This window comes from Mesoplodon densirostris, chromosome 15 (assembly GCF_025265405.1).
Source record: "Mesoplodon densirostris isolate mMesDen1 chromosome 15, mMesDen1 primary haplotype, whole genome shotgun sequence".
In the NCBI taxonomy this organism is placed as follows: Eukaryota; Metazoa; Chordata; class Mammalia; order Artiodactyla; family Ziphiidae; genus Mesoplodon; species Mesoplodon densirostris.
Genome location: NC_082675.1, coordinates 31,276,158 through 31,303,373, shown reverse-complemented (window position 1 = coordinate 31,303,373; position 27,216 = coordinate 31,276,158). Strand labels below are relative to the sequence as shown.

General features: G+C 49.9%; 1 protein-coding gene across 4 annotated transcripts in view; it reads left to right on the top strand.

Annotated features, from left to right (window-relative positions):
- MTCL1 (microtubule crosslinking factor 1) overlaps positions 1–27,216 on the top strand; it is a 127,111-nt gene that overhangs the window by 56,020 nt on the left and 43,875 nt on the right. For 2 of the 4 annotated variants that reach the window (XM_060118224.1, XM_060118226.1), the window contains exons 4-7: positions 18,103–18,162; positions 19,282–19,356; positions 23,481–24,755; positions 25,813–25,968. In XM_060118224.1, the coding sequence (XP_059974207.1) occupies positions 18,103–18,162; positions 19,282–19,356; positions 23,481–24,755; positions 25,813–25,968 (1,566 nt within the window). The remainder of the gene's footprint in view (positions 1–18,102; positions 18,163–19,281; positions 19,357–23,480; positions 24,756–25,812; positions 25,969–27,216) is intronic. The other 2 variants (XM_060118223.1, XM_060118225.1) reach the window with 1 other exon arrangement.

Below are 27,216 nucleotides of genomic sequence, written 5' to 3'. Positions count from 1 at the left end.
ATTTTTAAACAGTCACGTATAAAATATCCGCTGTGTGCACAGCATTCTCCCAGGTGCCATTGGGCATACGGAGGGAGTAGGTGATTCAGTCCTAGCCTTTGGTTTTATGACATATTAGGATGATGAGGCAGGCTTCCGTGAAGCAGCCAAAATAAATCTATCAAGTGCTTGATAATGCAATACCAATGATGCCAGAGAAAAGTGAACCAAATTATTTTGTACGATTTCCATCAAGAGTGGTTACATACTTTTTATTTTTTATTTATTTTTATTTATTTATTTATTTTTGGCTGCATTGGGTCTTCGTTGCTGCGCGCGGGCTTTCTCTAGGTGCAGCGAGCCGGGGTTACTCTTTGTTGTGGTGTGTGGGCTTCTCACTGCGGTGGCTTCTCTTGTTGTGGAGCACAGGCTCTAGGTGCACAGCCTTCAGTAGTTGAGGCACATGGGCTCAGTAGTTGTGGCTCGCGGGCTTAGTTGCTCCGTGGCCTGTGGGATCTTCCTGGACCAGGGCTTGAACCCGTGTCGCCTGCGCTGGCAGGCGGATTCGTAACCACCGCGCCACCAGGGAAGTCCCAGTTCCATATTTTTTAATCGGTCTGCACTCCCGTAGCCATAAGCACCGTGGTTCCTAACAGCTATAGTGCAGGTGCATGCAGTTCTGCAACATATCTGCTACCTGATAGTGCCACCCGACTCCCCTCTCTGTGTCTTGTGTGCTCTCTTGTTCTCTGTCTCCCAGGCATGAAGCATAGGGGTATCCGTGGGAAAGGGTTTAGTTCCTCAGGCTTTCTGGTGGGAGGAAATTGCTCGCGGGTGGAACTCACACATCAGAAAATGTCCCCAAGGCCACACTGGCTCTTTGGTCCTTTTCACACGACAGAGTCAGAGCCCCCTGGCTGGGAGCAGCTGGCTTGACCAGGAGGGGGTCAGCCGACACTGAAGCTGAAATCACTGAAATCATTACTTTAGAGTCTCTGGGAACCTGTGACGTAAAGCACCTTTGAGTCATGCTGAGCACATCCGTGCCCCGCGCTCGCTCCCCACCTCCACTCTGGGGGGCGTCCACCCACGGGACGGCGTGGCCCAGGGCCTTGCCTGAGGTCATACAACTAGCAGCAGGACAATGTCCAGGACTCAGGCTTTCTGATGCCAAGGTCCCAAGTGCTTTTTGGATGTTTGGCTGTTATTGTTGTTTTGTAAACCAGGATTTATTTGAGGTGAAAACTACCATATCAGTGCAAAAAACTGGTATGTCCTTGATGCTCTCCCCTCATTGAGCTCAAGTTTAGTCAGTGGTGGGGGACAGGGTGACACAGCATGCACAGGCGCCGTTCCTTATGAGGGTGCGATGACCCGGCAGGGCTTCCTTTCTGCTGGGGACACTCCAAGGGCATCACGCAGCCGTGTCCTTGCCTCCCCTGGGACCAACTCTGTCCCAGAAAATCCCCCAGAAGCCACTGCAGCTTCTTAGGATTCCAGGACATCTCTCCGGGGCCCCCAAGACAATCTGCCCTATTTTGTGAAGGGTCAGGACTATTTTTAGTGTCCAAGCCCCCTCTGAGAGAACATAGTCCCGTGAGGTCACAGGGAGCCGTGTGTGGAGCAGGCTGGATGGGGGTTCGTACAGCAAGTTACAACCCATCACACAAGTGTGATTACCCTCATCTGTTGTGCTGGGCTTGTATTCAGTGTTAGAACCAGCAGGCGTGGAGTGAGGGCCGAAGGCTCTGTCCTGGGAGCAGGGTGCCTGAGCTTTAGCACACGAGGCTGTGGCCTCTTTTGTAGGGAAGCGGGCCTTTCCAGAGGGAGCGAGGCAGCCTGGGGACTCGGGCCCTTGTCTCTCTTTTTTTTTTTTTTTTTTTTTTTTTTTGCGATATGCGGGCCTCTCACTGTTGTGGCCTCTCGTCTCTTTCCATTATAAAACAGTGTGGGATTTCAGCCCTCGCCAGCCATGAAGAATTGAGTGTAGCAAAGGCAAGAGATTAAACTTCTCACTCAAGAGTTTCAGGACTATTGAAGGAGGGAGGCAAACTTTTTGGATATAAAAAATTTACAGACTTTACAAGGGAGGGAGAGGGAGAAGATAGAGTGTGAAAGAGGAGAGAAGGGGTCTTTACCTGGAATTCAGGTGTTGTCAGCTTTAAACGCCTAGATCATGGTCACGAACCACAGAGTGCTTAAAAAATGCTCCAAAGCCCCAAAGGCACTGTCATGAATGCCACGAGACGCATCTGGTGGGGCGAGGTCTCCTCCTGGAGCCCTTCTCCCTGATATTGGCTGGATTTTACCTGCTGGTGCTCATCCGGCCCCCCAGCCCCGAATCAGTTGATACCAGCCGGTCAGCTGGAGCCAGGCAAAGGCTCCACTGATGTCCTAATGACCACTGAGGGGGCAGCTTTGGCCCCGGGCACAGTCAGCCAGAGAGCCCGTGGCAGAGCCCACGAGGCTGGTAATGGGGTTCCAGACAGGATGACAGGTTGACCTGTATCCTGTAAACCCCTTTAAGGAGGCAGGGGGCATGGAGACCTGTGTCCAAGTGGAGTTCAAGTGTTACCGCTATCGGGGGTCAGTCAGAAGCGATGAGGAGGGTCTGGGAGGTCATAGTGGCTCTGGAACAGGAAGGGTTAAGGCTCCACCTTCTAACCCATGTCCCGGTGCAGAAGCACATCTGTGGCGAACACAAAGGTATATTCGGAGATGCATGTCTAGAAAACGGAGGTCATTTGTGGTTTTGAAATGGTTTGTGAGGATCTGATTCTGACACCAATTCCAACGTGTGATCCCCCCAACCGCACCACCAAGGAATTAACTCAGTTCCGTCTACCTGGAGGTGACGTCTGACTTCCCAGGTTAAGGGCTCAGCCACACCTTCAGATGCCAGTCACAAGTCCAGGTGGTTACTGTGCTTCTGATGGACCAGCTATAGATGGAGTTTGCCACGCCCCCCTTCTTTCAGTTTGATGAATTTGCTCAAGTGGCTCACTGAACTCAGGAACATTCTACTCCCTGCAATACCAGTTTATTAGAAAAGGATGTAACTCAGGAACAGCCGGGGCAGAGGTGCACGGGGTGGGGCACGAGGAGGGGAGTCACAGCCTCCGTGCTCTGTCCAGGCCCCACTCTCCCTGAATCTCCACACGTTCCCCAACCCGGAAGCTCTCTGAACCCCATCCTTCTGGGGGTTTATGGAGGTTTCGTAACGTAGGCACGACTGTGATTAAGTCATTGCCATTGGCAGTTGGTTCGATCTGCAGCTTGTGTCCCCTCCCCAGAGGTCAGAGACCTGGGACTGAAAGTTCCCATCGCCTAATCACATGATTGGTTCCTCTGGCAACCAGCCCCCATCCTTAGGTCCAAAGGTCACCTCATTAACATAAACTCAGGGTGATAGGCATTTATTAGGAATATCAAGACACCTTTATTGCTCTCATCACTTAGGAAATTCCAAGGGTTTTTGGAGCTTCGTGCCAGAAAGAGCAAATATCGGTGAAGACCAAATATATATTCCTTATTATACATCACAGTATCACAGTGGAATATTGTCTTCTAATGAAGGTGCTCTGGTAAAGTGTCATAGTTCTTTAAAAGCAATATGTTTTTACTGTATTAGATACTGTCGTTGTCTTCAGTGTTGTTGGTATCAATAAAATGTCCATGTTCTTTTGATATAGACATTCTTCCTGTAACTGTTTTTTTTTTTTTTTTTTTTTTTTTTTGCGGTATGCGGGCCTCTCACTGTTGTGGCCTCTGCTGTTGTGGAGCACAGGCTCCGGACGCGCAGGCTCAGCGGCCATGGCTCACGGGCCCAGTCGCTCCGCGGCATGTGGGATCTTCCCGGACCAGGGCACGAACCCGTGTCCCCTGCATCGGCAGGCGGACTCTCAACCACTGCGCCACCAGGGAAGCCCCTGTAACTGGTTTTATAGCTATAGATTTGGCTAAACAAGGTTTTTAAAGATTGGTTCATCACCTTTTTATCCAAGAAAGATAAAAGAAGTGTTTGCAAAAACGACTCAAACTAGATGGTAGCACCCCCTCTGCTAATCCTTCCCTCTGGAATTATGCGTGACATCCCGGAAAGGTTTTCCTAGTTATCTGTGACTCACTTCACATTTCCCAGGTGGAAATAATTTCATGTTCTTCTGTAGATCACGGTGGAGCCATCACCTGGGTTTTCCTTAATCCTTAGGATTTAGGGTCAAGGACAGTAGATACTTTTTTCAGGCTGATTAATCTCATCTGTGATGAGCTTGGCATTTCTGCCTTAGGGTACTAGTTAGGCTCATAGGACTTGATACATCGATAAAAGTCTGATCTTGCATGAACTACGATTGGGTGACTTTGTGCTGTTGACATTTTCCTGAAAACCGTTTGTGCTAATTACATACCGAGGCACTTTTTCTCTCAGGAACCCCAGCACCTCAATGAATTGTGAATTCTTGTTATCAGGTGTTTGTGATCAAACAGTAGATAGACGATCATTAAGTGGCACGAGGAAACAAAACCCTGTTATTGCAGATTGTCCTTGATACCCTGGCAAGCCAATGCAGGGCCTTCAAAATAGAGATGAGGGGGAGCTGAATATACCAACATGGTAGATTTCTCTCAAAGAGTCCTCCTTTTTTCTCCCCTTACTGCAGACCGTAAAATATGGTGAAATACTTCCTCCAGAACCTCAGTCCAGGATAGTGACAGTAGAGGAGCAGAAGGAGAGGACCCAGAGGGATGGGGAATGTACTGTGAGGTGGGGTTACTGTTTTATGCTGCACTTGGGATCACTTTGCGAGGAAAAGTGCCTTGAGTGGAAAGACTTCAGTAGCAGATGGCACACACGAATGATGCGAGCGCTTTTTTTTTTTTTTTTTTTTTTTTGCAGTACACGGGCCTCTCACTGCTGTGGCCCCTCCCGATGCGGGGCACAGGCTCCGGACGCGCAGGCTCAGTGGCCATGGCCCACGGGCCCAGCTGCTCCGCGGCACGCGGGATCCTCCCGGACCGGGGCACGAACCCATGTCCCCTGCATTGGCAGGTGGACTCCCAGCCACTGCGCCACCAGGGAAGCCCAGCGCTTTTTTTTTTAACTGAAAAAAAAATTTTTTTAATTGAAGTATAGTTGATGTACCATGTTGTGTTAATTTCTGCTGTACAGCAAAGTGACTCAATTATACGTATATTCTTTTTCATATTCGTTGCCATTTTGGTTTATCCCAGGGTAATGAATATAGCTCACTGTGCTACACAGTAGGACCTGGTTGTTTATCCATCCTATATGTAATAGTTTGCATCCGTTAATCCCAAACTCCCAATCCTTCCCTCCCCCACCCCCTCCCCCTTGGCAACCACCAGTTTGTTGTCTATGCGAATCTGTTTCGTAGATAAGTTCAGTTGTGTCGTATTTTAGATTCCACATATAAGTGATATCATATGGTATTTGTCTTTCTCTTATACTTAGTACGATCATCTCTAGGTCCATCTACGTCGCTGCAACTGGCATCCTTTCATTCTTTTTTATGGCTGAGTCATATTCCATTGTATATATGTACCACATCTTCTTTATCCATTCATCTGTTGATGGACATTTAGATTGTTTCCATGTCTTGGCTATTGTGAATAGTGCTGCTGTGAACATAGGGGTGCATGTATCTTTTCAAATTATAGTTTTGTCAGGATATGTGCCCAGGAGTGGGATTGCTGGATCATATGGCAACTCTCTGTTCAGTTTTTTGAGGAACCTCCATGCTGTTTTCCACTGAGTGCCTTGAAATTCAGTGCAAAGCCTGCCAGGCTGCCGAGCAGGCCTGTCTGTGAAGCACACCCATCTGTGTGGCTTACGGTCTTACGGTCTGGAAGTGAAGGCAGGCAGGAGGAAATCATGACAGGTCCTCAGGATTCTTCCGGAGCTCAGTGCTTTCGTCCATCCTCAGGCCTAGCTAGTCTCCCGCTGCCGGGTTCATTCAATTCCGACAGAGCTGCTGAACCTCCTCCTGTCCTTACTTTGTCATGGGACTGTTTCCCCCAAGGACCCCCTGAGACCCCTCTGATGGGGCAGCTGGAGAGGCTTTCGTTTGTCACGATGTGGAAACAATCTCCTGGGAAGAAAGGAGGTTCACAGAGCAGAATGCCAGCCGTCATGAGACCCTAATTAGAAGGCGGTGGTCCTCTCCAACCCAGGATGTGTGGAGAAGCGTGTAACTGGCATAAATTTCTAGGGTGTCACATCCATACATGACCAGCTGTTATTATAATATATTATTATGATATATAATATTATATTTCTGTGCCCACCAGTAACCCAGAAAACACTAGACCAGGTCTGCAGGGTCCCCAAACTGGAAGCGGGGAGAGGGGACAGTGGGGGAGCTTGGAAGGGGTCACGACGGAGGGCGGTGCATGGGGTGGGACCCAGGGTTTTCCAGGGGCCGCCTCGCAGGGGGCTCTGGTCTGCTCACTGGGCACACTGCAGAATGGAGTCCTTTCTCCCATTGGTACGAGAGGCGAACGTGAGACGACTCTGGTCTGTGCTTCCGGCCCCTCTGTGCCCCCAAGACGTGAAGGGCAGAACACTGTCCCCTGTTGCATCCTCTGCTGGGTTGGGGGCCGGTTTCCCAGGCCACCTGGAGTGGGAGGGCAGTGGGCAGTGGTGAGGACCCAGGCCGCCTCTCTTCTGTGCAGAGTCAGGCTGGGAGTGGTGTGTGCGGATCCTGCAACGTAGGCTCTCCGAGCTTCCCTCACATCTGAGATGAGAACAGTAACACCCCCCGGTGGGGATGCCGTGAGGACAGGTGGCGGATCGCGTTGGCTCTCATGGAACACGTCATCAGATACACAGTACATTGGTGACGACCCTCCAGTGGGTGTATTGTCACCTCATCAGGTTTGCCTGACTCCCCCATCAGAAAGCTGGGTCATTATCTCAAAGTGTCGGTTGACCCTGAGGCCAAGGTCCACGTCAGCCAGAGCTCTGTCTGGAACTAGAACATAACGCTTGGATTCACTTCCCTTTCTTCTTTCCAACTTCCTTAACCCCTTTCATTTTTTTCTTCCTCTATTTCCATAAGAAGCAAAATATGTGTGTGTGTGTGTGTGTGTATAAGAAGCAAATATAAAATATTGTAGAAGGTACTCCTGCCTTGCTTCTACTGAGTGTTAAGAGTTTGAACTCTTGTGAAAACAAGTAAAATTTCTACCACTAGTATTCTCTGGTAAATTTTAGATTTTTTTTTTCTACAAATAAACTACGATCAATGAGAGAAGGTATTGACTTCTTATGAAGAAACCATGTGTGTAATAGTAATAGTTGATTAAAATATAGTGACTTTAAACATCAGTAGAGGAGAAACTACCCTTCAAGATATAAAGTAAAAATTTTTTAATGTGTGCCATTGTTTAAAAAAAAATAAGTCTCTTGGAGAAAAAGCTTGCTAAGGCTTAGGTCACAGTTTAAAAGCTGCCTTCAAAACATTTATAAACAGTTTGAGTCTATCTGAATGTATATTTTACAGGTTAAAAACAGTACTGGCTAATCTTAGCTTCTTGGCCATAAAAGGAGAAAAAGAATGTATAGTACTGTACACATGGAAAGTGAAATCAATCAAGGGACTTTACAGGGACACCCAAAATGGAAGCTATAGCGATCCATAGAGTTTTGTTTGGAGTGCTTTGTCATGGCTCTTAATTTTGGACATAATTAGTTTTTTTATTGTGGTCAAATATATGTAACATCCCGTTTACAATTTTAATCCTCTTTCAGTGTATAATTCAGTGGCATTAAATACACTCACAGTGTTGTGCGACCATCACCGCTATTTTCAGAACTCGTCCATCATCCCAGCAGAAGCTTTGTACCCATTAAATAATAGCCGCCCCCTTCATCCTCCCACCCAGTCCCTGGGAGCCTCTATTCTACTTTCCATCTCTATGAATTTGCCTAATCTAGGTATCTCATATATGTGGACTCGTACAATGTTTGCCATTTTTTTTGTCTGGCTTATTTCACCTGGTGTAATGTTTTCAAGGTTCATCCGTGTATCAGGATTTCCTTTTTATGTAAATTGCGTGGGCAGAGCAGAGACCCTCAACTCCGAGCTCTCCGTGGCCCCGTTCCTGCCCTCCAGAGGGACTCCCCCCTCCACCCCCGCCACCTCCCGATGTCCTGGGCGCATTGGGCAACCTTTCAAGCCTCGGTTTTCTCCTGGTCCTGGGGGACCACGAGCCCTGCTCTCTATCCTGGTGCAGTGCCAACACCTGTGCGGTTCCAGGCCCGTGTCACCCTCCCCTACCCCAGTCTGCTTTGGGTGGGAGTGGTTTTGCTGAACGGCAGAATCAGAGAATCTAGAGGTTGGAAGGACCTGGCACATCTGCTCTCACCTCTGGAGAGGCGATGGCGCAGGGCGGGCACGCAGGCTTGTCAGGGGTGAGCAGCCTGTCCCAGCAGGAACGGCCACAGGAGCTGCGTCCAGGGAGGAGGCAGGACCAAGCTCTCAGGCAGGTGGTACTTCCTGATCAAGCCCTTTCCTCTGTCAATTCAGAAACCATTAGAACCCGGCTTGATGGCACAAATGGGTCTACCGGCAGCCGGGGAGGAGCCATTGTCGTAAGATGCTCCACCAATAAAGAACGGTCTTGCCCTTTATACCTAGATGAGGTCATCTCTGTTTTGATGGCTTGCGTGTAAACATCTAATAACATCTGGATTTTCTCCGACTGGCTTTTCATGGGAGAAGCGGGTAATAGATTTGGTGTCATTTAGAAGACAAGCAGCTAGACTGCAGTGGTTGCAACAGCACAGAACAGATGCCCCCTGCGTGTCCCCAGTGCCACGCCGTGAAGTGGTACCTCACAGGCCACCTCCATCATTCCCAGAGAGTCTCGTCCAGGATGTTCCATCCTCGGCAAGACACGAGCTGTCGGGGCTCTTTGGGGGAGAGGAGAGCTCCCTGCAGGGAGTGCCACTCGGCTGCAGGACAGCTCCTGGGGCTCTCTGACCTGGCCGCCGAGTCAGAGCCTCGGGCCTGGCGGGCCGATGGGGGACTTGCAGGTGATGGCGGCTCTAACCTTGGCCACCCTGCTCTGGCCGTTGAGGGGCTGCAGTGGAAACACCTGGTCTGGCAGCCAATCGGGCTTGTAAACACCGTCTGGGAAGTTCTATGCTGTCATCTGCTGGCAGAAATATGGGTGGTTTGGGCGGCCGGCTTCATAGCCTGTGTGTTCACAAAAGACAGCACCACCTAGACAGTAAACCTGGCTTCTTTGCTTTTAATCACCTGAACCAGGGCTGTTTTTATTCTTCCACAGGAGGCCTGCTCCTAGCCCCATAGCTCTAGCCTTGCCTGGGGCTGTCCAGGGACAAGGCTGGGTCCGGCTGGGCAGGGGGAGCAGGGCCGCCCTCCCTCTGCTTCTCCGGCCTGTCCTGAGCCCAGGGTTACGTCCCCCTGGGAGCACTTTTCTCCCCCCAGTGCTCACTGCTGGCCCAGCTCAGCAGGCTGGGTTGGCGGCCCGTCCATGGCCCCAGCAGCCCTCAGGCCTCCAGGGCTATTTTCACACTGCAACAGCAAGCAGCATCCTGCCCTTGGCTAATGGAATCATCTGTAGTTCCCCGAAGGTGCTGGAGGATCGTGGAGAATACGGAGAGCCTTTGCTCCCTCGTGAAATCGTGGTGCAGGCATCCCCCCTGCCCTTAAATCGCGTGGAGCGTGTGCTTGGTGTCAGTTGGGAATCCAAGTAGCCACAGCTTAGAGATAAGAATCGCTGAAGATTTACCCAAGGGACGGGAGTGGCTTTGTGCAGAGCGCTAGGAGGGACACTTGGAGATTTCAGAGCCTTTTGGTGAGTGATTCACGGAGCTGAGTGGTGGCTCCAGACAACAGGGCTCCCGGGCAGACGTGGGTCAGCAAGTCGGCCTCCGTCTGCAGGGGAGCCTCTTGGAGAGGAAGCCATCAGCCCAGGAGGGCAATTAGAATCTGAGCCATCTGCCGTCCCCAAATGTCCATTAGGCCCTTCCTTGTCCTTTGTGCAAAGATGCATTTGATAATCCCCAGCAGCACAGTGCTAATCCTGCCCAGGGGACTAATCCTCCAGTTTCATTTCCTGTTCATTTCTACCTGGCTTCAGGGCTCTCGGTCCATCAGATCTGTCCACTGCAGCATTCGGTGTAGCCGGGTGTTTGCATCACGAGTCAATTCTGTTGTTTCCAAAATATAACATCTTTTCTGATCCAAAAAAATAGCATATGAATTTTGACTCTTTAGAGAAATTTTTAAATCTATGAAGAAAAACATGAAGTCATTCATAATTCTACTGCCCATCGATAAGACCTGTTAGCATTTTTTTTTGCGGTAGGCGGGCCTCTCACTGTTGCGGCCTCTCCCGTTGCGGAGCACAGGCTCCGGATGCGCAGGCTCAGCGGCCATGGCTCACGGGCCCAGCCGCTCCGTGGCATGTGGGATCTTCCCGGACCGGGGCACAAACCCGTGTCCCCTGAATTGGCAGGCGGACGCTCAACCACTGCGCCACCAGGGAAGCCCAGACCTGTTAGCGTTTTAGTGTAATATTTGCTTCTAAACATTTCAAAGACAAAAATATTTAATCTTAATGAGATTATATTAAATTTGTTTTTCATCCTGCATTTCAAAGGTTGGAATTTTGTGGGAAATTTCTGATGTCATTAAAATGTTTTAGTAATCATTTATAATGGCGATGCAATATTATATTAACTGTTTTCAGTGAAATTGGAAACGTGCATGTTTTCCTTCTATATATTATGAAAGTTTTCAAGCATAAAGTTTAAGGAATTTTCTAGTGAGCACCTGTATAGTCACCACCTATATTCTACCTCAGCATTTTACTGTATTTGTTTATCAAATATCTTCATTCATCCATCTATTAACCCATATTATTTTTTTGATGCATTTGAAAATGTAGACACCAATTCACTTTTCCCTCAATACACATTGTTAACTGGAGCTTAATTTTTGCTGATACTTCTTTTGAGTTAATTTACGTATACTGAATGCACACATCTTAAGTTTATATTCCCTGAGTTTTGACAAATATGTGTATACACTGTAATAGTATAACAGTGACATCTATTATTTAGAACAATACTCAAGTCACATTAGAAGGTCCACAGGGTGCAATGGCAGATTATTATGAAATAGAATCGTAAGTAAATCAGAACTGTTCCCTACGCTGTTTTCGAGTGCCAAGTATTTTCTCATGTGTCATGCACCTGAAAAAAAAAAATCAGTGATGAACGTTCTCTGAAAAGGGGGCAACACTTGAATATATCATTTATTTGTATTTTTTGGTTTTGTTTTTCAAAGTACTTCTAACTCTTCTGTAATTCATCAGAATAGGAAATAATTGGCCTCTCTTAAAGGATGGGCGAGTATATTTCTTTCCAGTAGACCAGTGGGAGCCAGGAACAGATTATTTTAAAAAATACACGAGCTTTCTCTTCAGTTCTGACAGGCAAATGGGAAACGTTTCTATAGACTTGCAGCCTCCGTGAATGCCCAAGGGCCTTACTGATCACCTACTAAGTGAGTCAGAGGCTTCTGAAATGTGGATTCTAATTCAGTATTTCATGTAATGCTTGGTGGTGTGGCTGAGTGCCTACATGTGTATGTGCACAACGAGAGTTGAGATTCCTATAATCTGGGAAACGGACACTTTGTTTCTGCTGCACTCATTATTTTGGTCTTCCAGTAGTCATGATTTTTCATGTTTCTTTTCACGTATTAATAATAATTTGCAGTTTTACTTTACCATCTCTATTTTGTGATGTCTGGTTGAGAGTACTGTGCTGTGACATGGTTTAACCAGCAATTTTCTGATTACTGGGCCTCCAGACACGTGTCTCTAAGGTTTAAAATGAATCCACCAGCCCTATTACAAATCATGTTATATGTCACAGTCCCCAAATTTGCATGAGCAGCGACTTGTCATTTTTATCATCATGTTCTTTCTTCTCCCAGGAGAAAGTGGCGTCTGATAGGCTGGGTGTACTGGCGGTCCCCATCCGTCCGAGTGGGCCTCGTGGCCCTGGACGGTGTGGCGTGTGGCCGGGCAGCTGCTCCCCTGGCCTCCCCCTCTGCGTCTTGGCTGAGGGACCCCCACCCAGCTCCGACTCTGATGGCTGTACCTTTCTTCTGCCGAAGCAGCTCAGTATAACTTTCCTCCTCTTCTCCTCATTTACCTTGTGGTATTTTGTCCTCTGATAATGAGTTTTCTGTCTTTTCCAAATAAGGACTTTTGCTCTCTGCAGCCTCAGATCCTTCGAAAATCATCAAGAGCGCCAGCAAATATTTCACTGCTTCGAGGTACCTGGTGAGTTTAGCAGTTTGCAACCATTCCTGTAATAGTCCTTGGTGCTCTTTTGCTAAAGAAAGGAGAGACTAGTTGGATGAAAAAACCCCAGCCATTTGGGGCTCAGAATCCTCAAGAAGACAAAAAGAAAACCAGACCAAATGGGGAGATTGGGCTGTTGGGCTTGGAGCGTGGCTCTGAGGGTCAGAGGGCTAGGAGTCAGGGTCAGGCTGGTGCCCCACCTCCAAGTTGGGGGACCTTGAAACATGACCTGACTTCTGTGTCTTCTTGTCTGTTAACCAGTGATAAGAGCATATCATATACCTCATATATCTCGGGGCTCTGTGAGAAGTAAATTAGGTTACATGTATGGAGAAAGTTCAGCATCCGGCCTGACACGAGTAAGTATCCAGCAAGAGGCAGTTGTTAATATCGTAACTATCCTCCCAGGCAGGCCGAGGAGAAAGGTGTCCTTCCCACTGCGGCCTTGGAGGGTTTTCCACAGAATCCCAGGGGCTTTTGTGTATTGGAGCCGGCAGTGTAACTGTGGTGCAGCTAACTTCAGCAGAGTGAAGGAACCAGTCTCCCTGGGAGATGTGTAGGGGCCAGTGGAGAAGACGAAAGGGAAGGAGACGTCTGCCAGCCGGGACCTCGTGCTTCCGGCTGGAGGAGGACCTGGTTAATCCCTTTCCTTCACATCTCTTAACATAACGAGAACTGTAATGTGAGTTAAATGAATCCTGGTCATGTCCTCCTAAAAGGAAGAAGATCTAGGCACCTTCATTTTCTTATTCTGATGGTATAACTGTGTGCTGCAAATCAGCCCCCCAAATCCAAACAACTTTCTAAATAATAAGAATCTGTAAGAATTCTGAAATCTTCTGCTTCCATCCCTACTCTTTCCCACACTGACTCATGATTTACAGCATTCTAAATTTTATCTGCCTCTTTTTTAAAATTTATTTTTGGCTGTGTTGGGTCTTCGTTTCTGTGCCAGGGCTTTCTCTAGTTGTGGCAAGTGGGGGCTGTCTGCCTCCTTTTACTCCCAATCTAAATTTTAAGCCCAAAGCCTGTCTCTAAAACGTTGTAGCAATTGAGAGCTTGTTAGTTTTTCTGAAATCGCTTGGAAGAAACTGGCTCACTTAAAGTAGGAGGCGTTAAGAATTGACATTCAAGTCCAATTGCCTAACTTCATGTTTTATTTAATCACATTCAGTACTCAGCAAATGCATCAGCGTAGATGGATTCAATTTGGATTCAAACTCAATTTTTTCCCCTTCTCAGTAGGAATTGAGAGTTGATTTGCTGGCAGTTGGCCAGACTATAAAGGAAGAGTGGACTAAATCACAGGGGAGCCGCCCTTCTGGGTTGTGTTTATTTGATAGTCAGCATTCACCCCTTTCCTTACTGTTTCTTGGTAGAGACACTCCACTGGATCTGAGTCATCCAGAGGGGTAAACCGGCCATGATGCTCATACAACTCCTCCTGTACCCAGGGTCCCCAGCCAGTGCACCCAGAGCACAGATCCCTGCCTGGGCGAGACTCGAGGTGCAAGCGCAGAGGGGCCTGCACCCCGGCCGGGGGCTCAGGACGGCTTGGCACCTGCCTGCAGTGCCGTGGGGTACCTGGCCGGTTCCTGCTACCCTCAGGGGGCTTCCTGGTCTTTTTCACCAACCGTATATGTACCAGTCATACCTCAAGGACCAGACTAATAAAAACTTATGGAAAGAGACCCAAAAGTTGGCAGATAACTTCTAATGAAGCGCTGCTGAAACCCTACGTAAGACATCAGCGATAGCCTCTTTCCTCTGACCTCTTTTCAAACGGATTCTAATTTCCTGTTTTTTTGTTTTTTTTTTAATTGCAGAGGAAATAGTGTTCACTGTAGATAATTTGGAGACTTTGAAAAGCCACAAAAAAGAAAATTATTGACTCACTCATAATTCTATCGTCCACAGAGGATCACTATTAACATTCTGATATACATTTCTCTAGTTTACTTTTCTCACATACACATGTAATGCATATGCATACTTTAAAAAAATTTTTATTGGAGTATAGTTGCTTTACAATGTTGTGTTAGTTTCTGCTGTATAGCAAAGTGAATCAGTTATACGTATACGTATATCCCCTCTTTTTTGGATTTCTTTCTCATTTAGGTCAACACAGAGCATTGAGTTCCCTGTGCTGTACAGTAGGTTCTCATTAGTTATTTTATACATAGTATCAGTAGTGTATATATGTAGATCCCCATCTCCCAATTCATCCCACCCCCCTTCCCCATATGCATACTTATAACTTATTAGATATAAAGTGAAGTCACAAAATACATGGTGTTTGTCATCTGCATTTTCCTTTTAATGTATTATATGTCTGGAATCTTTAAGTATTCTTCAAAAACATCATTTTAATAACCTGCGCGGTATTCAGTTACTACTATAAAAGGTACTGTGACAAGCACTCTTGATTCATTCAAATCTTCGCACAGATCTCTGGGTTTTTCCTTAGGGTACGTTCCCAGAGGTGGGGTTCCTGGCTGACGATATATGCACTTGTCAGGCTGAGCTGCCCACTGGAAGTGCTATAGGACCCCCCGCCGGCCCTTGACTCATGCTGATCGGTGGGGGGCGGCTGCCTCTGGGGATACTTGCTAACGCTGGATGTCATACTTCTTTTGGTCCATAAATCTCGAAGTGAGAAACAATACCTTGTTTTAATGACTAGTCATCATGTTTATTGGCCATTTGTTTATTTTCTTATTAAGATGGTTTTATTGCTTGCCAAATAGTATTCTTTTGTCTGTCTTGTGTTTGAAAAATCTTTTTTTCCATTTTATCATTTGCTTTTTAATACTGTAAGTGGTTTATTTTGATAATATAAAAATATTTTAATCTTATAAATCCACTCTATCTTTTCCTTGGATATTTCAGCTTTTATTTCTTGTATTTATAAAGTTCATGCCCCCAGAACAAATAGAAATTCATCTTTTTCTTTCTGGGATTTTGTGTGTGTGTGTGTGTGTGTGTGTGTGTGTGTGTGTGTGTGTGTGATTTCTACATTTCGATTTTTAAATCATCTGGAATTTTAAAAAATACATGGTATAGATCTATTTTTTTCTGATCCATAGATGAGGCTGTGCTCCAGTAAAACTTAGTCACAGAATAGGCTGTGGGTTCATTGGTCCTGATGGCCAAAGTTTGCCTATCCCTGATCTAGTTGAATTTTTAATCTTTTTGTCAAGTCCATCCTCTTATCTCCCTTACAAATATACAAAAAGTATGTGTGTGTGTATGTATATATACTCACACACACACATACTTTTTGTGTGTATATATGTTGCACTATGTATATATGGAGACAGAGAGGAGTTTGGTTAAAATGACTTATAAAATTATTTGGGAAAAATGTGACATCTTTGTAACATAGGTCTTCCTATCAGACAACATCTAGCATTCATTTATGTCCATCACCAAAGTTTTATGGTTTCTTAATTGCTGGTTAATCTCAATCCTTGCAGTGCTTTTTGTTGTAGTTGCCACTGTGGCTGAGATCTGTGTCGGGGGTCCTACAAACTCCTGCCTGTTCCCTGATTTGCTAGAAGGATCACAGGACTCAGGCAGTTTTGTTCAGGGCAGGGCAAGGGAAAAAGACACCCGGGCAGGTCAGAGGAATCTGTGCCCGGGCCCCTCCAGCAGGAGCTCCCCCAGAAAGCGCCCCTTCCTCCAGCACCAAAATGCAGCAACCGTGATTCTGCATAGATTTTCAGAAACTTCTCTCTCCACTTCTAGCTTTCCTCTGGCTTCCAGACAGTTTTCTTTCAGCAAGCGCAGAATCTGTTTTCTGTTCCTTGGAAGATGTGATGCGGGAGGGCGGCTTGCAGAAGGCTGGCTTGCTGCAGTCACTGTGGGCCCTGGTTGCGACCACAGTCCCAGAATTAAACCCCTCAGGCTGAAGCCTTGGGAACAGCCTCTCTCCCTGATGCTTTATTGTAACTCTTCTCTATAGTGAATCCTACTCAGCTCATTCAGATCAAAGAAACTCCTTCACTGCAGCGTGAAGAATCTTGGAAAACCTACTTATAGTGGGTGCAAAAACTCAAGCCCTTCTTAAGACAGGCTCAACTTCACCTGTTGGAGGAGATGGTGGTTCTCTTTGTAGTCTGACCCTGCTTTTACAAAAAAAGCTAAAGGAAAGAAAGCCACTTCTGCAGCTGGGGTTTAGGGACAAGCCTCCACCCGCCTTGGCTGGCCGGGGAGCGCCCACACCCCATGCTGACTCTCTACTTTCTCATCCCTTCTCTCAGTTACCTTTCTCCCCCGGCCTCCAGCCTCTGAGAGGCTCAGGGGCAGCTAGAATTTCAGTTGTTTCTTAATCCTGAAATTCATCCAATAAATGGCACGGTCTAACCTTCTGACATCCAGACACTGTAATGCACACAGAACTGAGTGAATTAACGTTAAGATCTGATGTCATGGAGGCGACTTGCAGAAGAGCCTCCTTCCCAGGCTGGGCGGTGTGCGGGGTGCAGCAAAGGTACGGAGCAGAGAGGGCACTGCCCCTCTCTGGGTCGGCTCCCAGGGGACCCCGGTCCCCCTCATTCAGGTGAAGCTGCAGAGGGAAGGGGGTGGCCGTGGGGGGAGTCTCTTAACTTTCCAAACTGCTTTCTTCTAACTTGTGCTGTGATTACACCCATCCTTTCAGGTTTCAAGTTCCTTTGTCTTCCCTTCAGAGCTTCTGGCTCTCCTTCCAACCGTTCTTTCTGTCTCCGCACTTGGCATGAGCAGGAACTGCCATGCCTCCCTGTGCTCCTGTCTCAGACATCTCTTGGCCCTTTGATTTACTTGAGACACACTTCTTGCCCATAGCAGGCAAAGGTGCGCTGTAACGCATGTAAAACTAGGCCGGGACCCAGCCTGGCCGCTTCCCACATGAAGAAATGATGAACTCACTAAGACCTAAGAGGTATGTTTAATCAGGAATTGGCGTGGGTTCGTGGAGAATGTCGCAACCTGGGTTCGCTGTAAACAAGGGCCACCGTCTCTCCCTCCTACCACTTTTTACCTCACTGCTTACCACAGGTACTCAGGAAATGGCAATTAATTTTGATATTAGCCCAAACAAAACATAATTAGGAAGGTAAGGCAGCTCCAGAAACATTACATATTTTTTACCCAAAACTTCCCACCCTCTTCCTTTTCCCGTCTCCCGTCCACAGTCACAATGACCCAAGACTCCCTCCTTCATGAAACTGAAGGATTGGGGAAAACCCCAAATCCAATAATCAGGACTTAAAGCCTCTCAGGATGCGAAGACCTCCCTGAGCTCACCCAGCTCCCTTTACTGTGTTGTGTTGTATTCTTTTGTATTTATATTTACATACTTTTTTGGCTGTGCCGCGTGGCTTGTGGGATCTTAGTTCCCTGACCAGGGATTGAACCCAGGCCACGGCAGTGAAAGCTCAGAGTCCTAACCACTGGACCCACTAGGGAATTCCCCCAACTGCCTTTATATTGTTGACTCTAGTTTGTTTCTTTTTTGTTTTTGTTTTTTTTGGTTTGCCAGGTTTTGGTTTTTTTTTTTTTTACAACTTTATTGGAGTATAATTGCTTCACAATGGATTTTATTGGAGTATAATTGCTTCACAATGGTGTACTAGTTTGTTTCTTGATTCCAGTGACAAAAAGAGCCTCCGTCCACTGTGTGTGTCCCCTCCCAGTGGGGACCTGCCACCTAGTGCCGGCTCCCACGTGTGACCGCCCCCCTCCGTAACAGAATGTCACCTGGATCTATTTCAGAGTTCCCTGAAGAGAAGAGGCAGCCGGGAAATGTACAAAGAAAAGAAAGCCTTCACTCAGGTAAGCAGCGTTCCACTCTCATGTTACGACGTCTCCTCATTTTGAATTTTCTCAAGTGTTAGTGTCACCTTCAATATCTTCAAAGAAACATGAGCTGCCCAAACATCTGGACTCATCCAGAGCCTCTGTGGGGTGAAAACTGTCTTCCCAAACCAACAGCTCTTTTGTTTCTCGCACCGATCAGCTGGTGGTTTCTTCAAGAAGGAGAGGAACAAACTGGCTTCCTGAGCAGCATAATTGCATGCCGTTCAGGCAGGGCTCTGCCGTGCTCATGGCTGGTAGCAGGCGCTCTGGCCTTCGAAGACATTCACGCAGTAAAGTAGTAAAATAGCACAGCTGCCGTTGTGTCGGGTCATCCGTAAAAGCATCGTTTTGAGTGTTGGGTTTTTTTTTTTTAATGCACAAACTGAAGGGTGTCTTAAATTTTCCTAATTGAAAACAAGGTGTTCTCTCCGAGGTGGTAAGAGTGGGGCCCTTTCTGTGCACATGGCACGTGGCCTTCTGAACACTCGCTTTTCTGGATTCCTTCTTTAAAAAAAAGAAGAAAAAAAAAAACTGCTGCTAGTATTAGGTGCTGGCAAGAACAAGGCATTATTGGGGTGTCAGTTTCCTGAGCTCTCAGAGCGAGGACTAATTAGAGAGATGCAGTAAGTCCAGGAAACTACGAGCTCTGAGACCCGGGGCCGGCCTCCCTGTGAATCCCACACCTGATTCCCTTTGCTTTCTCCCCTCTCCAAAGTCCCCCATCCCCAGAGCAGCCTTCACAGAGGGCCTGGCTGCGTGAGCTGGAGGAATGCCAGAGGTTAACTGTTCTCCACGTCTCTGCTCCCCAAATCTCACTTTGGAATCCGCTAAGAAGGGCGACATTAAAATCTGTCGTCCCCACTACTGGGAGCTTCAACCCCCTTGGGCTTTGAGTCTGTTGCAACGTACTGGCTCCTGACCAGGGAAGAGCTTCTCTTTAAAAGGGTCATCTCTACCCATCGCGGGATGGACAGCGTACAGTGCACTCACCCGAGGGTCAGTCAGGCTGGGGACAGGAGAGGGGAGACCCGGGCTCGGGAGCAGGTTAAGTGCCCAGCCTGCGGGATCGTTGAGCAAGGAGTTTCTGTCTGGCAGAGCGGTGGAACGGAGCGCCTTGGGAACTACAGGTCCGCAGCCAGAACTCAGAGGAAACTGGCGCCCCGGCGCAAGGTAGGCGCACGCGCAGTCAGCGCTGGGGGGCTGACCAGACGGCAGACTTGCAAGCCAAAGAATATATACCCGTAGCGATATATTTCTGTCGCTTGTCAAGGCCTTTCCGCTGGTGGTGGCGGCGGTGGCCCTGTGTGTGTCCTCCCCTCCATGCCCGGCTTGCCTTCTCTGCCTGCACCAGGTGTGTCACGTGGGAAGGTTACTGGACCTGCTTTCATGCTGCATTCCTGGAGCTATCGGACCATCTCCTGAAGCCAGAGCCTGAGATCAGCCTAGACCCCTCCCCTGGAGTCTTGGCTGAGTTTTAGAAAGTCTTCAGTTACAAGATAAGATGGGTATCCAGCCCGTGCTGCTTTAGCTGAGGCTGTGATTCCCCATCTTATTAGAAGGAGTTGGCTTCCCGCCCCAGACTAGGCTGAGTCCAGCTCCCCGCACACCCACCCCCAAAAACACCGCTCCAGCCGCCTCCACTGAGTGAGGAAGTCTGATCCCTTTGTTAAAGCCACATACTCCCTTGGCTCCAAAGACGACCTTTCTGTCAAAAACTGCATTAGTCTTGGTTTAGTCAGGCCTAGTAATGCATGGGTGTTGCATAGAAATGAAGCATGCTTTAATCATCTATTAGAATTTCTCGTATGTGGGTAGTTTCTTTAAGGAACAGGAAGGCTTTTTGGATATTTGATCAATCCTCAGGTAATCTATGAATTGGACGCTCACTAGGGTATATCATAGAATCTTTTTTTAAATTTATTTATTTTTGGCTGTGTTGGGTCTTCATTGCTGCAACCAGGCTTTCTCTAGTTGCGGCAAGTGGGCTTCTCATTGCGGTGGCTTCTCTTGTGCAGCACGGGCTTTAGGTGCACGAGCTTCAGTAGTTGTGGCTCGCGGGCTCTAGAGCACAGGCTCAGTAGTTGTGGCACGCGGGCTTAGTTGCTCCACGGCATGTGGGATCTTCTCGGACCAGGGCTCGAACCCATGTCCCCTGCATTGGCAGGTGGATTCATAACGACTGTGCCACCAGGGAAGCCCTATCATAGAATCTTGTTTCTTTACCTGACCTGGGTTTAAGTTCAAGGAGACAGAGAAGGATGGTTGTAGTTTATAATCAGACTGTGGAGAATGGCGGGGTGGGGGGCGATGGTGTGAGGTTTTTAGAAATCAAGGTGATTTGAGGGCTCTCTGTTTTTTTTTTTTTTTTTTACCTGTATAAGGGGGGTGCAGATGAGTACTTACAACCAAGTACAGAACCCTTGGGGGAGGCCCAGTCTCCATGTGCCTCTCGTGTGCCTTCCCCGATTTCTCAGTTCAACTTTTGGGGGAAACGCTCAGGAGAGATGGCCTGAGACCCTCTGATCTTGGTTTGAGACGAAAGCATCCTGAACTGTGCAGGTGACTCTGCCCCTTGGCCTCCACTGTCTCAAGGCCTCACCAGTTGTGAGTTTCCAGGGAAGTAGGGTCAGGACACTGGTCACGGCTGGGGCCCTGCCTATTCCTGGGTCCGCCCAGGCTTGAGTCCTGGGCTGGAGGTGGAGTTCCCTTGTGGCTGGTAACATTCTCCTCTCCGATCTCCGCGTCTGTCCCCGGGCACGAAGGTGAATTTCTGTGCTTCCGGGGAGATAGGATCGTTTAGGTGATTTTGCACACAGGACAAACACTGGCTATCAAGTTAATGATGGGGCTAAGGGTCTTCCTATCCCAGACTTGTCACCCCCAAACTGATTCATTTACAACGTATTGACTATCTGTCTCCACTGATATGTATTTTAGTTTATTCAAACTCCATTCCTTCCTGTGACAACAAAGACCTCTCTGTGTATTTGGATACAATAGATTTCTTACAAATCTATGTTTACCAAAAATTGAAAAGATGCTTTTGATTGTTCTACTCTCAAAAGTTGTAGGAAACTGGGCTGTTTAACATGCCAATTTCTGGTACATAGTAGGTATTCAATATTTACCGAAGGAATGAATGAATCCACAAATAAGTATGCTTTTCCCCTTAGGATTAAATATAGTATGTCTTTTACAGCCCGTGTATTCTATGTAGGCCCTTTAAAAATATATATCATTACCCCAGCAGTGATAACCCATCTTGCTCCACTGAGCAGGGCAGACAGCTTTATTTCCAGTTAGTCACAGAAACCCTTGTTATGTCTCCCTAACCAAAAACAACCCAGATCCTTAATGTGATAAGTTCTTAGATCACGAAGACTGTGCTCTCCTCCCAGTGACATTTATATATAACTCTCCTGATGTGCGAACAGGGAAAAATAAAAATAAAAAACAGAATTACTGGCTCCTTTTCCCCAAATTAATTGAGTTTCAGACAAAGCAGAAGGTTGGCTTCAGCGTGCTAGAGTGTGGAGATTGACCACATACAAACCGGTCAGCTATATGCTGTTCCTTTTGACCTTCACAACGACCTTGATTGAGTTGAGGGTTCTGCTTTGGACAAAAGGGGCCAGTTCCCCAGGGCTCTGCGCTCAGCCCCTGGTGCCATGGATAGAAGGAGTGGGACCGGTACGCCCTCTGCTAAGAGGTGGCGTGAGAGATAGTCCCTCAGAGGGTGCGCGGGCAGCACCAGGGCTGCTTTCCGTGTGGTTCTGGCTCACAGCTGGCCTGTGATTCTTCTTTGAATCTTACCTGTCACTCTGCTTTTCTTTCCTTCCATGGATTTGTGGCTCGGGCAGGAGGGGTCTAGGGGTGGAAGGAGGAAAGGTGCGGGCACCCGGGGAGGTGCTTCTATGTCTTTGTGCCCAATGGTAAGCGAGCGGCAAGAACAGGGCGGAGAATGAGCCACGTTCTCCGAGGATGAAGCTGCGCCAGCCCTGCTGGCCTGTTTGCGCACAAGTGATCTGGAAGAGTCATCCTCCCCCCGGGGGCTGACTTGCCATGGAGATTGGTTTGATGACTCTCCCTCCCCTGGGTTGATGGGGTGTGACCACCACCCAGCGCATCACTGAATTTGTGTGGCAGGGGGAGCCTTTGCCTAAGTCTTTGTCCCCATGACAGCCTTTTGAAACTTGGTAGCCAGTCACAGAGGAATGATTCATGAAATTGGTCCCTGTTGCCAGCCACTGAATATGAAGAGTTCATGCAGCTTCAGGGCATTGAGACCTGCGCTGCGAAGGCAGAGTCCACTTTCCAGTTGGTCCAGAAACTGCCTTCTTGACCTCAGCCGAGCAGTGTGGGCTTTTAGTAGCCGCGAGCCTGCTCCGGTGACCCTCCAGAATCCTCTGGGATCCCGATGACCACCACTTCTCAGGTTTTAAACCACTTAACACCTTGCCTTGGGTTTCTGAGTTTAATTTCCTGCTGTGTTACAGCCACTAAAGGCGCAGAACGTAACCAAACTCAAGTTCGCATGGGGAGAGGAGGGTGTGAGTCACCCGGGCTTAGGTTTGCAGTAACCATTTCATACTAACCGTCAGAGCTTGGTACTTACTGTGCAACTCGGCTTCCAAAGCACCCTCATGCCCATCATCTCATGATTTGTCCTCATGCCATCTCTGTGATTCGTTGGGGGAGGGGAGGCAGGGGAGGAGGAGAGTTGGGTTGCCGTGTCTCAGGTTCCAGCAAAGCCGGGCTCTGATTTGGGGTCACCTGGCCTCCCCATCCTGTTAATACCTGTGAGGTGCTGGCCCGCCCCTCTGATGAGGTAGGAGGTAAGTGGCAACAGGTGGAAGTGGCCACAGAGGCCTGTCTACCTGCCCCAGGCTGAGCAAGGGGTCTGGGGTCTCTCACTGGTCAGGGTGGACCCACAAAGTAACGGGGGGCGGAGGTGGGGGTCGCCGTGTTGCTGACGGGGCTGGGTTTCATCTCATTCACTCCTCTCCACTCATCTCCTGGGTGATGGTTTTCATGTGCACGTTTTTCCAAACTAATTGTTTGGTTTCCTTTGTTCTGTGACAAAGCCACCACCAGCAGTCCCTGGTGCCCCCGTGAAGGCCCCGGGCTCACCCTGGCTCTGTCGTGGTCCCTCTAACGAGTGACTCCACGCACTGACGGGAAGATCGGTGTTATGTGTGTGCGTGTGTTGGGGGCGAGGTGCGAGGGAAATCGTCACAAACAAGAACATTAGGTATTTTCAAGTAACCGTCCTCTGGGCTGCTCTCTCCTGGCAGGATGACAGCGCCGACTTGAGGTGCCAGCTCCAGTTTGCCAAAGAGGAGGGCTCGCTGATGCTCAGGAAGATGGCCAAGCTGGGGCGGGAGAAGGACGGGCTGGAACAGGAGCTGCAGAGGTACAAGGCCCTCTACGGGGACGTGGACAGTCCACTCCCCACAGGGGAGGCCGGCGGGCCGCCCAGCACTCGGGAGGCCGAGCTGAAGCTGCGGCTAAAGCTGGTGGAGGAGGAAGCCAGCATCTTGGGCCGGAAGATCGTGGAGCTGGAGGTGGAGAACCGGGGCCTCAAGGCGGAGATGGAGGACCTGCGGGGCCAGCACGAGCGCGACGCCGCGGGCCGGGAGCCCCTGCCCGGCGTTTCGACCTCGCCCTTCGGGGACTCCCTGGAGTCCTCCGCAGAGCTGCGCCGGCACCTGCAGTTCGTGGAGGAGGAGGCGGAGCTGCTGCGGAGGTCCATCTCCGAGATCGAGGACCACAACCGACAGCTGACCCACGAGCTGAGCAAGTTCAAGTTCGAGCCGCGGCCGGAGCCCGCGTGGCCGGCGGGGGGCGCGGGCGGCGGGGCGCCCCTGCAGGACGAGCTCCAAGCGGCGCGGCTGCAGATCAGCGAGCTGAGTGGGAAGGTGTTGACGCTGCAGCATGAGAACCAGGCGCTGCTGTTGGGCGCCCCACGCTGTGACCCGGCCGCGCCCCAGGGCCCGCGCGCCCCAAGCCCCCGCGACAGCGACGCTGATAGCGACGCGGGCAAGAAAGAGAGCGACGGGGAGGACGGCCGCGTGCTGCAGCCCCGGCGGGAGGGTCCCATCGGCGGCGAGAGCGACTCGGAGGAGACCTTCGAGAAGACGTCGGGCTTCGGCAGCGGGAAGCCATCGGAGGCTGGTGAGTGCCCGGCAGAGCTGCTCCACGCTCGGGAGGACTCGGAGCGCCTGGCGAGCCTCAGGCACGAGGCCGAGCGGCTGCAGCGGACCGTGGAGAGCATCATCACCGACACCGACGGCTTCACGGACACGCCGTTGCAGGACGATGGGGCCCTGTCGGGAGCCGGCGTCCAGGGCACCAAGGAGGAGCCCCAGCTGCTGGGGACCCTCAATGCGAGGATGAAGGCCTTCAGGAAGGAGCTCCAGGCCTTCCTGGAGCAGGTGGAGCGGCTGGGGGAGGGCCTGTCCCCTCTGCCCCACCTCACCGAGTCTTCCAGCTTCCTGTCCTCTGTGACCTCCGTGTCCCGGGACTCCCCCGTCGGGAACCTGGGGAAGGAGCTGGGCCCGGGCCTGCAGGTAAGGGGGCTCCCGGCTCTGCCTCCCTGCTCCCTCCTCCTCCTCCTCGCTGGCCTTGCTGCACTCCAGCTCATCCTGCTCACGGCTGCTTGGTTATGATCGCAAACCTGCATTGTACTAAAGCCTCAAGTTTCAACCAAAACCTTTCTATTGGTTGGGTTTCTCCTTTTTTTTTTTTTCTTTACCTGCACCACCCCCCCCCCCGCCCCAGTTTGGTTTGGTTTGGTTTAGCTCTCTTTTGTCGCCTTCTTTCCCCCTTTTCCTCTTATTTTTAACTGCGCCGCCACTGCTCTTAGCTGAGAGCTCCTCCCTCTTGACACAAAGCTAATCCTGCTGGCAGCGCTAGGATCGTCGCAGTCTGTCCCTTCTTTTTTGTTTTGGCGTCCCAAATGACCAGCCATCCCAACGAAGAAGCAAAGAGGAGTTTAAGACGCAGTGCAAACGCTCTTCACGGTCAGGATAATTAGCGGACTTTCTGGGAGCGCGTGCGTCCCTGCCTGGGTTCACTGCCCCAGGGACAGTCCAGCCCTGAAGGCCGTAGGCAGCCAGCCCACCCGCTCCCTCTGCGACACAGCCCGGCCGGGCGAGGAGCGCGGCGGAGAACCCCCGGAGCAGCGGGCGGCGAGTGGAGTAGCCCCGGGACTGCTCTCGTGTGCGCCGCCGCCCTGGACTGTGGCTTTCGCTGCGCGACCACAGAGAGGAAGCAGCAGGAGCCTTGTTTCCGTATCCTTCGTGGGTAGTGCGCTTGCGGGCGAGTCTGACTCATGCGTCCCCATCGCATGCGCCTCATAACCAGCGTGCTGCCTTCTCCCTCTTTCTCTTTGCTTTTCAGATCTCTCAGCCCGCCATTTTGCTCAGCCTCATCTTGGCTCTGTTCTCTTCTCTCTCTGAGGCCGCTGTGTTTACGTTGTTTTCTCTGGTCATGCTTTTCCTCATCCCGTAGTTTTCCAGCCGTCTGTCTACCTTCCCCACCCCACCCTGCCCTCTTGTCCTTTGTGTTTTGTTTAAAATTTTAAAACAAAAACAAAAAAACAAATCCCTCCCGTGCACCTAACAGTCCAAACTGAGAGATCAGCTGGAGTGGCAGCCCGGGCAGGAGCGAGGGGAGGAGCGGGGGCCCCTGCATCTCCGAGACACACGGGAGCTGCACCGTCGAGCGGACGGGGACGCGGGGAGCTGCCGGCCCGGAGCCCAGAGCTGCTTCAACCTGGAGGTCAGCAGGGGCGGGTCCCAGTGGCCACGCCCCCTCCCCTCCTACCCCTCCTTTGCCGTGTGTCGGTGTGAGGGTTCCTACCTGGGTCCGAGGCCCCTATGGAACGGGGTGGGGGGCGATGTGGAACCAGGGGAGACTTAACTGAATCAGAATCCATTGCATGCAACTGAACTGAGGGGTCCGTACAGGGTGAGGGCAGGGGCACTGGTTCTCCTGGGTCCCCTGGCAAAGCGTATGAGACCGACGGGTGAGTGCTCTGTGGCTTCTTGTCAGGCAGTAAGGAAAGCAGGACTGAAAACCAAGCATGTCCCTCCTGTGTCTTGTGGGCCCGCCCCGCGTTTTCCAGGCCGGTGCTCCAGTCGTAGGGCAGAATCAGGGATGCTCTCCTGACCCGGCGGCTCTTCAGCAGTCTCTTGTCATAGCAACCCATGTCCACAAAGCTCGCAGCCACCACAAATACTCCATTGTATGCAACAGTTGTCCTCTCAGTGAATGCTCTTCCCTGCAAGTAATTCGACCCAGTACAGAAGGACAGGTGGCCCCGAGGAGTGAGTGTCTGGCTCTGGTACTGCCCATTGAGGCAGGTTACTGCAGGGTTAGAGCCGCATGTTCTGCATTAGGAAAGGTCAGGATGAAGGGTCTTCAGTCATCAGTCCCAGCGGGGATGTTACCATTCAGCTCTGAGGCATCATAGCAGTTCCCAAAAGGCAGGGGAGAGGACGAGGAGTGTTGCGGCTCCTGTAGCTGGTACCGATTTTCTTTTTTTTCCTGTATGATTTTATAACTATAAATGTACAGCAAAAATGAGCAAAAACTACTCAATCAGAGTACATCAAATGATGGGACACATAAGGCCACGACCGGCCTGTCTGCATCCTGTCCTGCACACAGGGTACTGGCACCAAAACCCATGGCCAGAGGCGGGGTGTCGACACCAGTTTTCTCTGCCCACCGTGGCCCTTCCTCGTTTTCCACGGGCTGCTCCCTGGTCCTGTCCCTGGAGCCCTCTTTGCTCTGATACACCGTTCAGGGCATGTCCCATGTAACTATGTCTGGTTCACCCTGGTGAGTGTCAGAGGGCTCCTCTTCACACGCCCCCCAGGCCCTGCTGGATCCTGCGGGAGTGATGAGTGTGCTCCTCGCTTGCCCAGACACGTGTGCTTTGCAGAGCTTCAGAAACTGGCAGTGGTTTTGGACAGAGGGAAATGCTTCGTTGAATCAAACAATGTTGTGGGAAAACTAAACCTT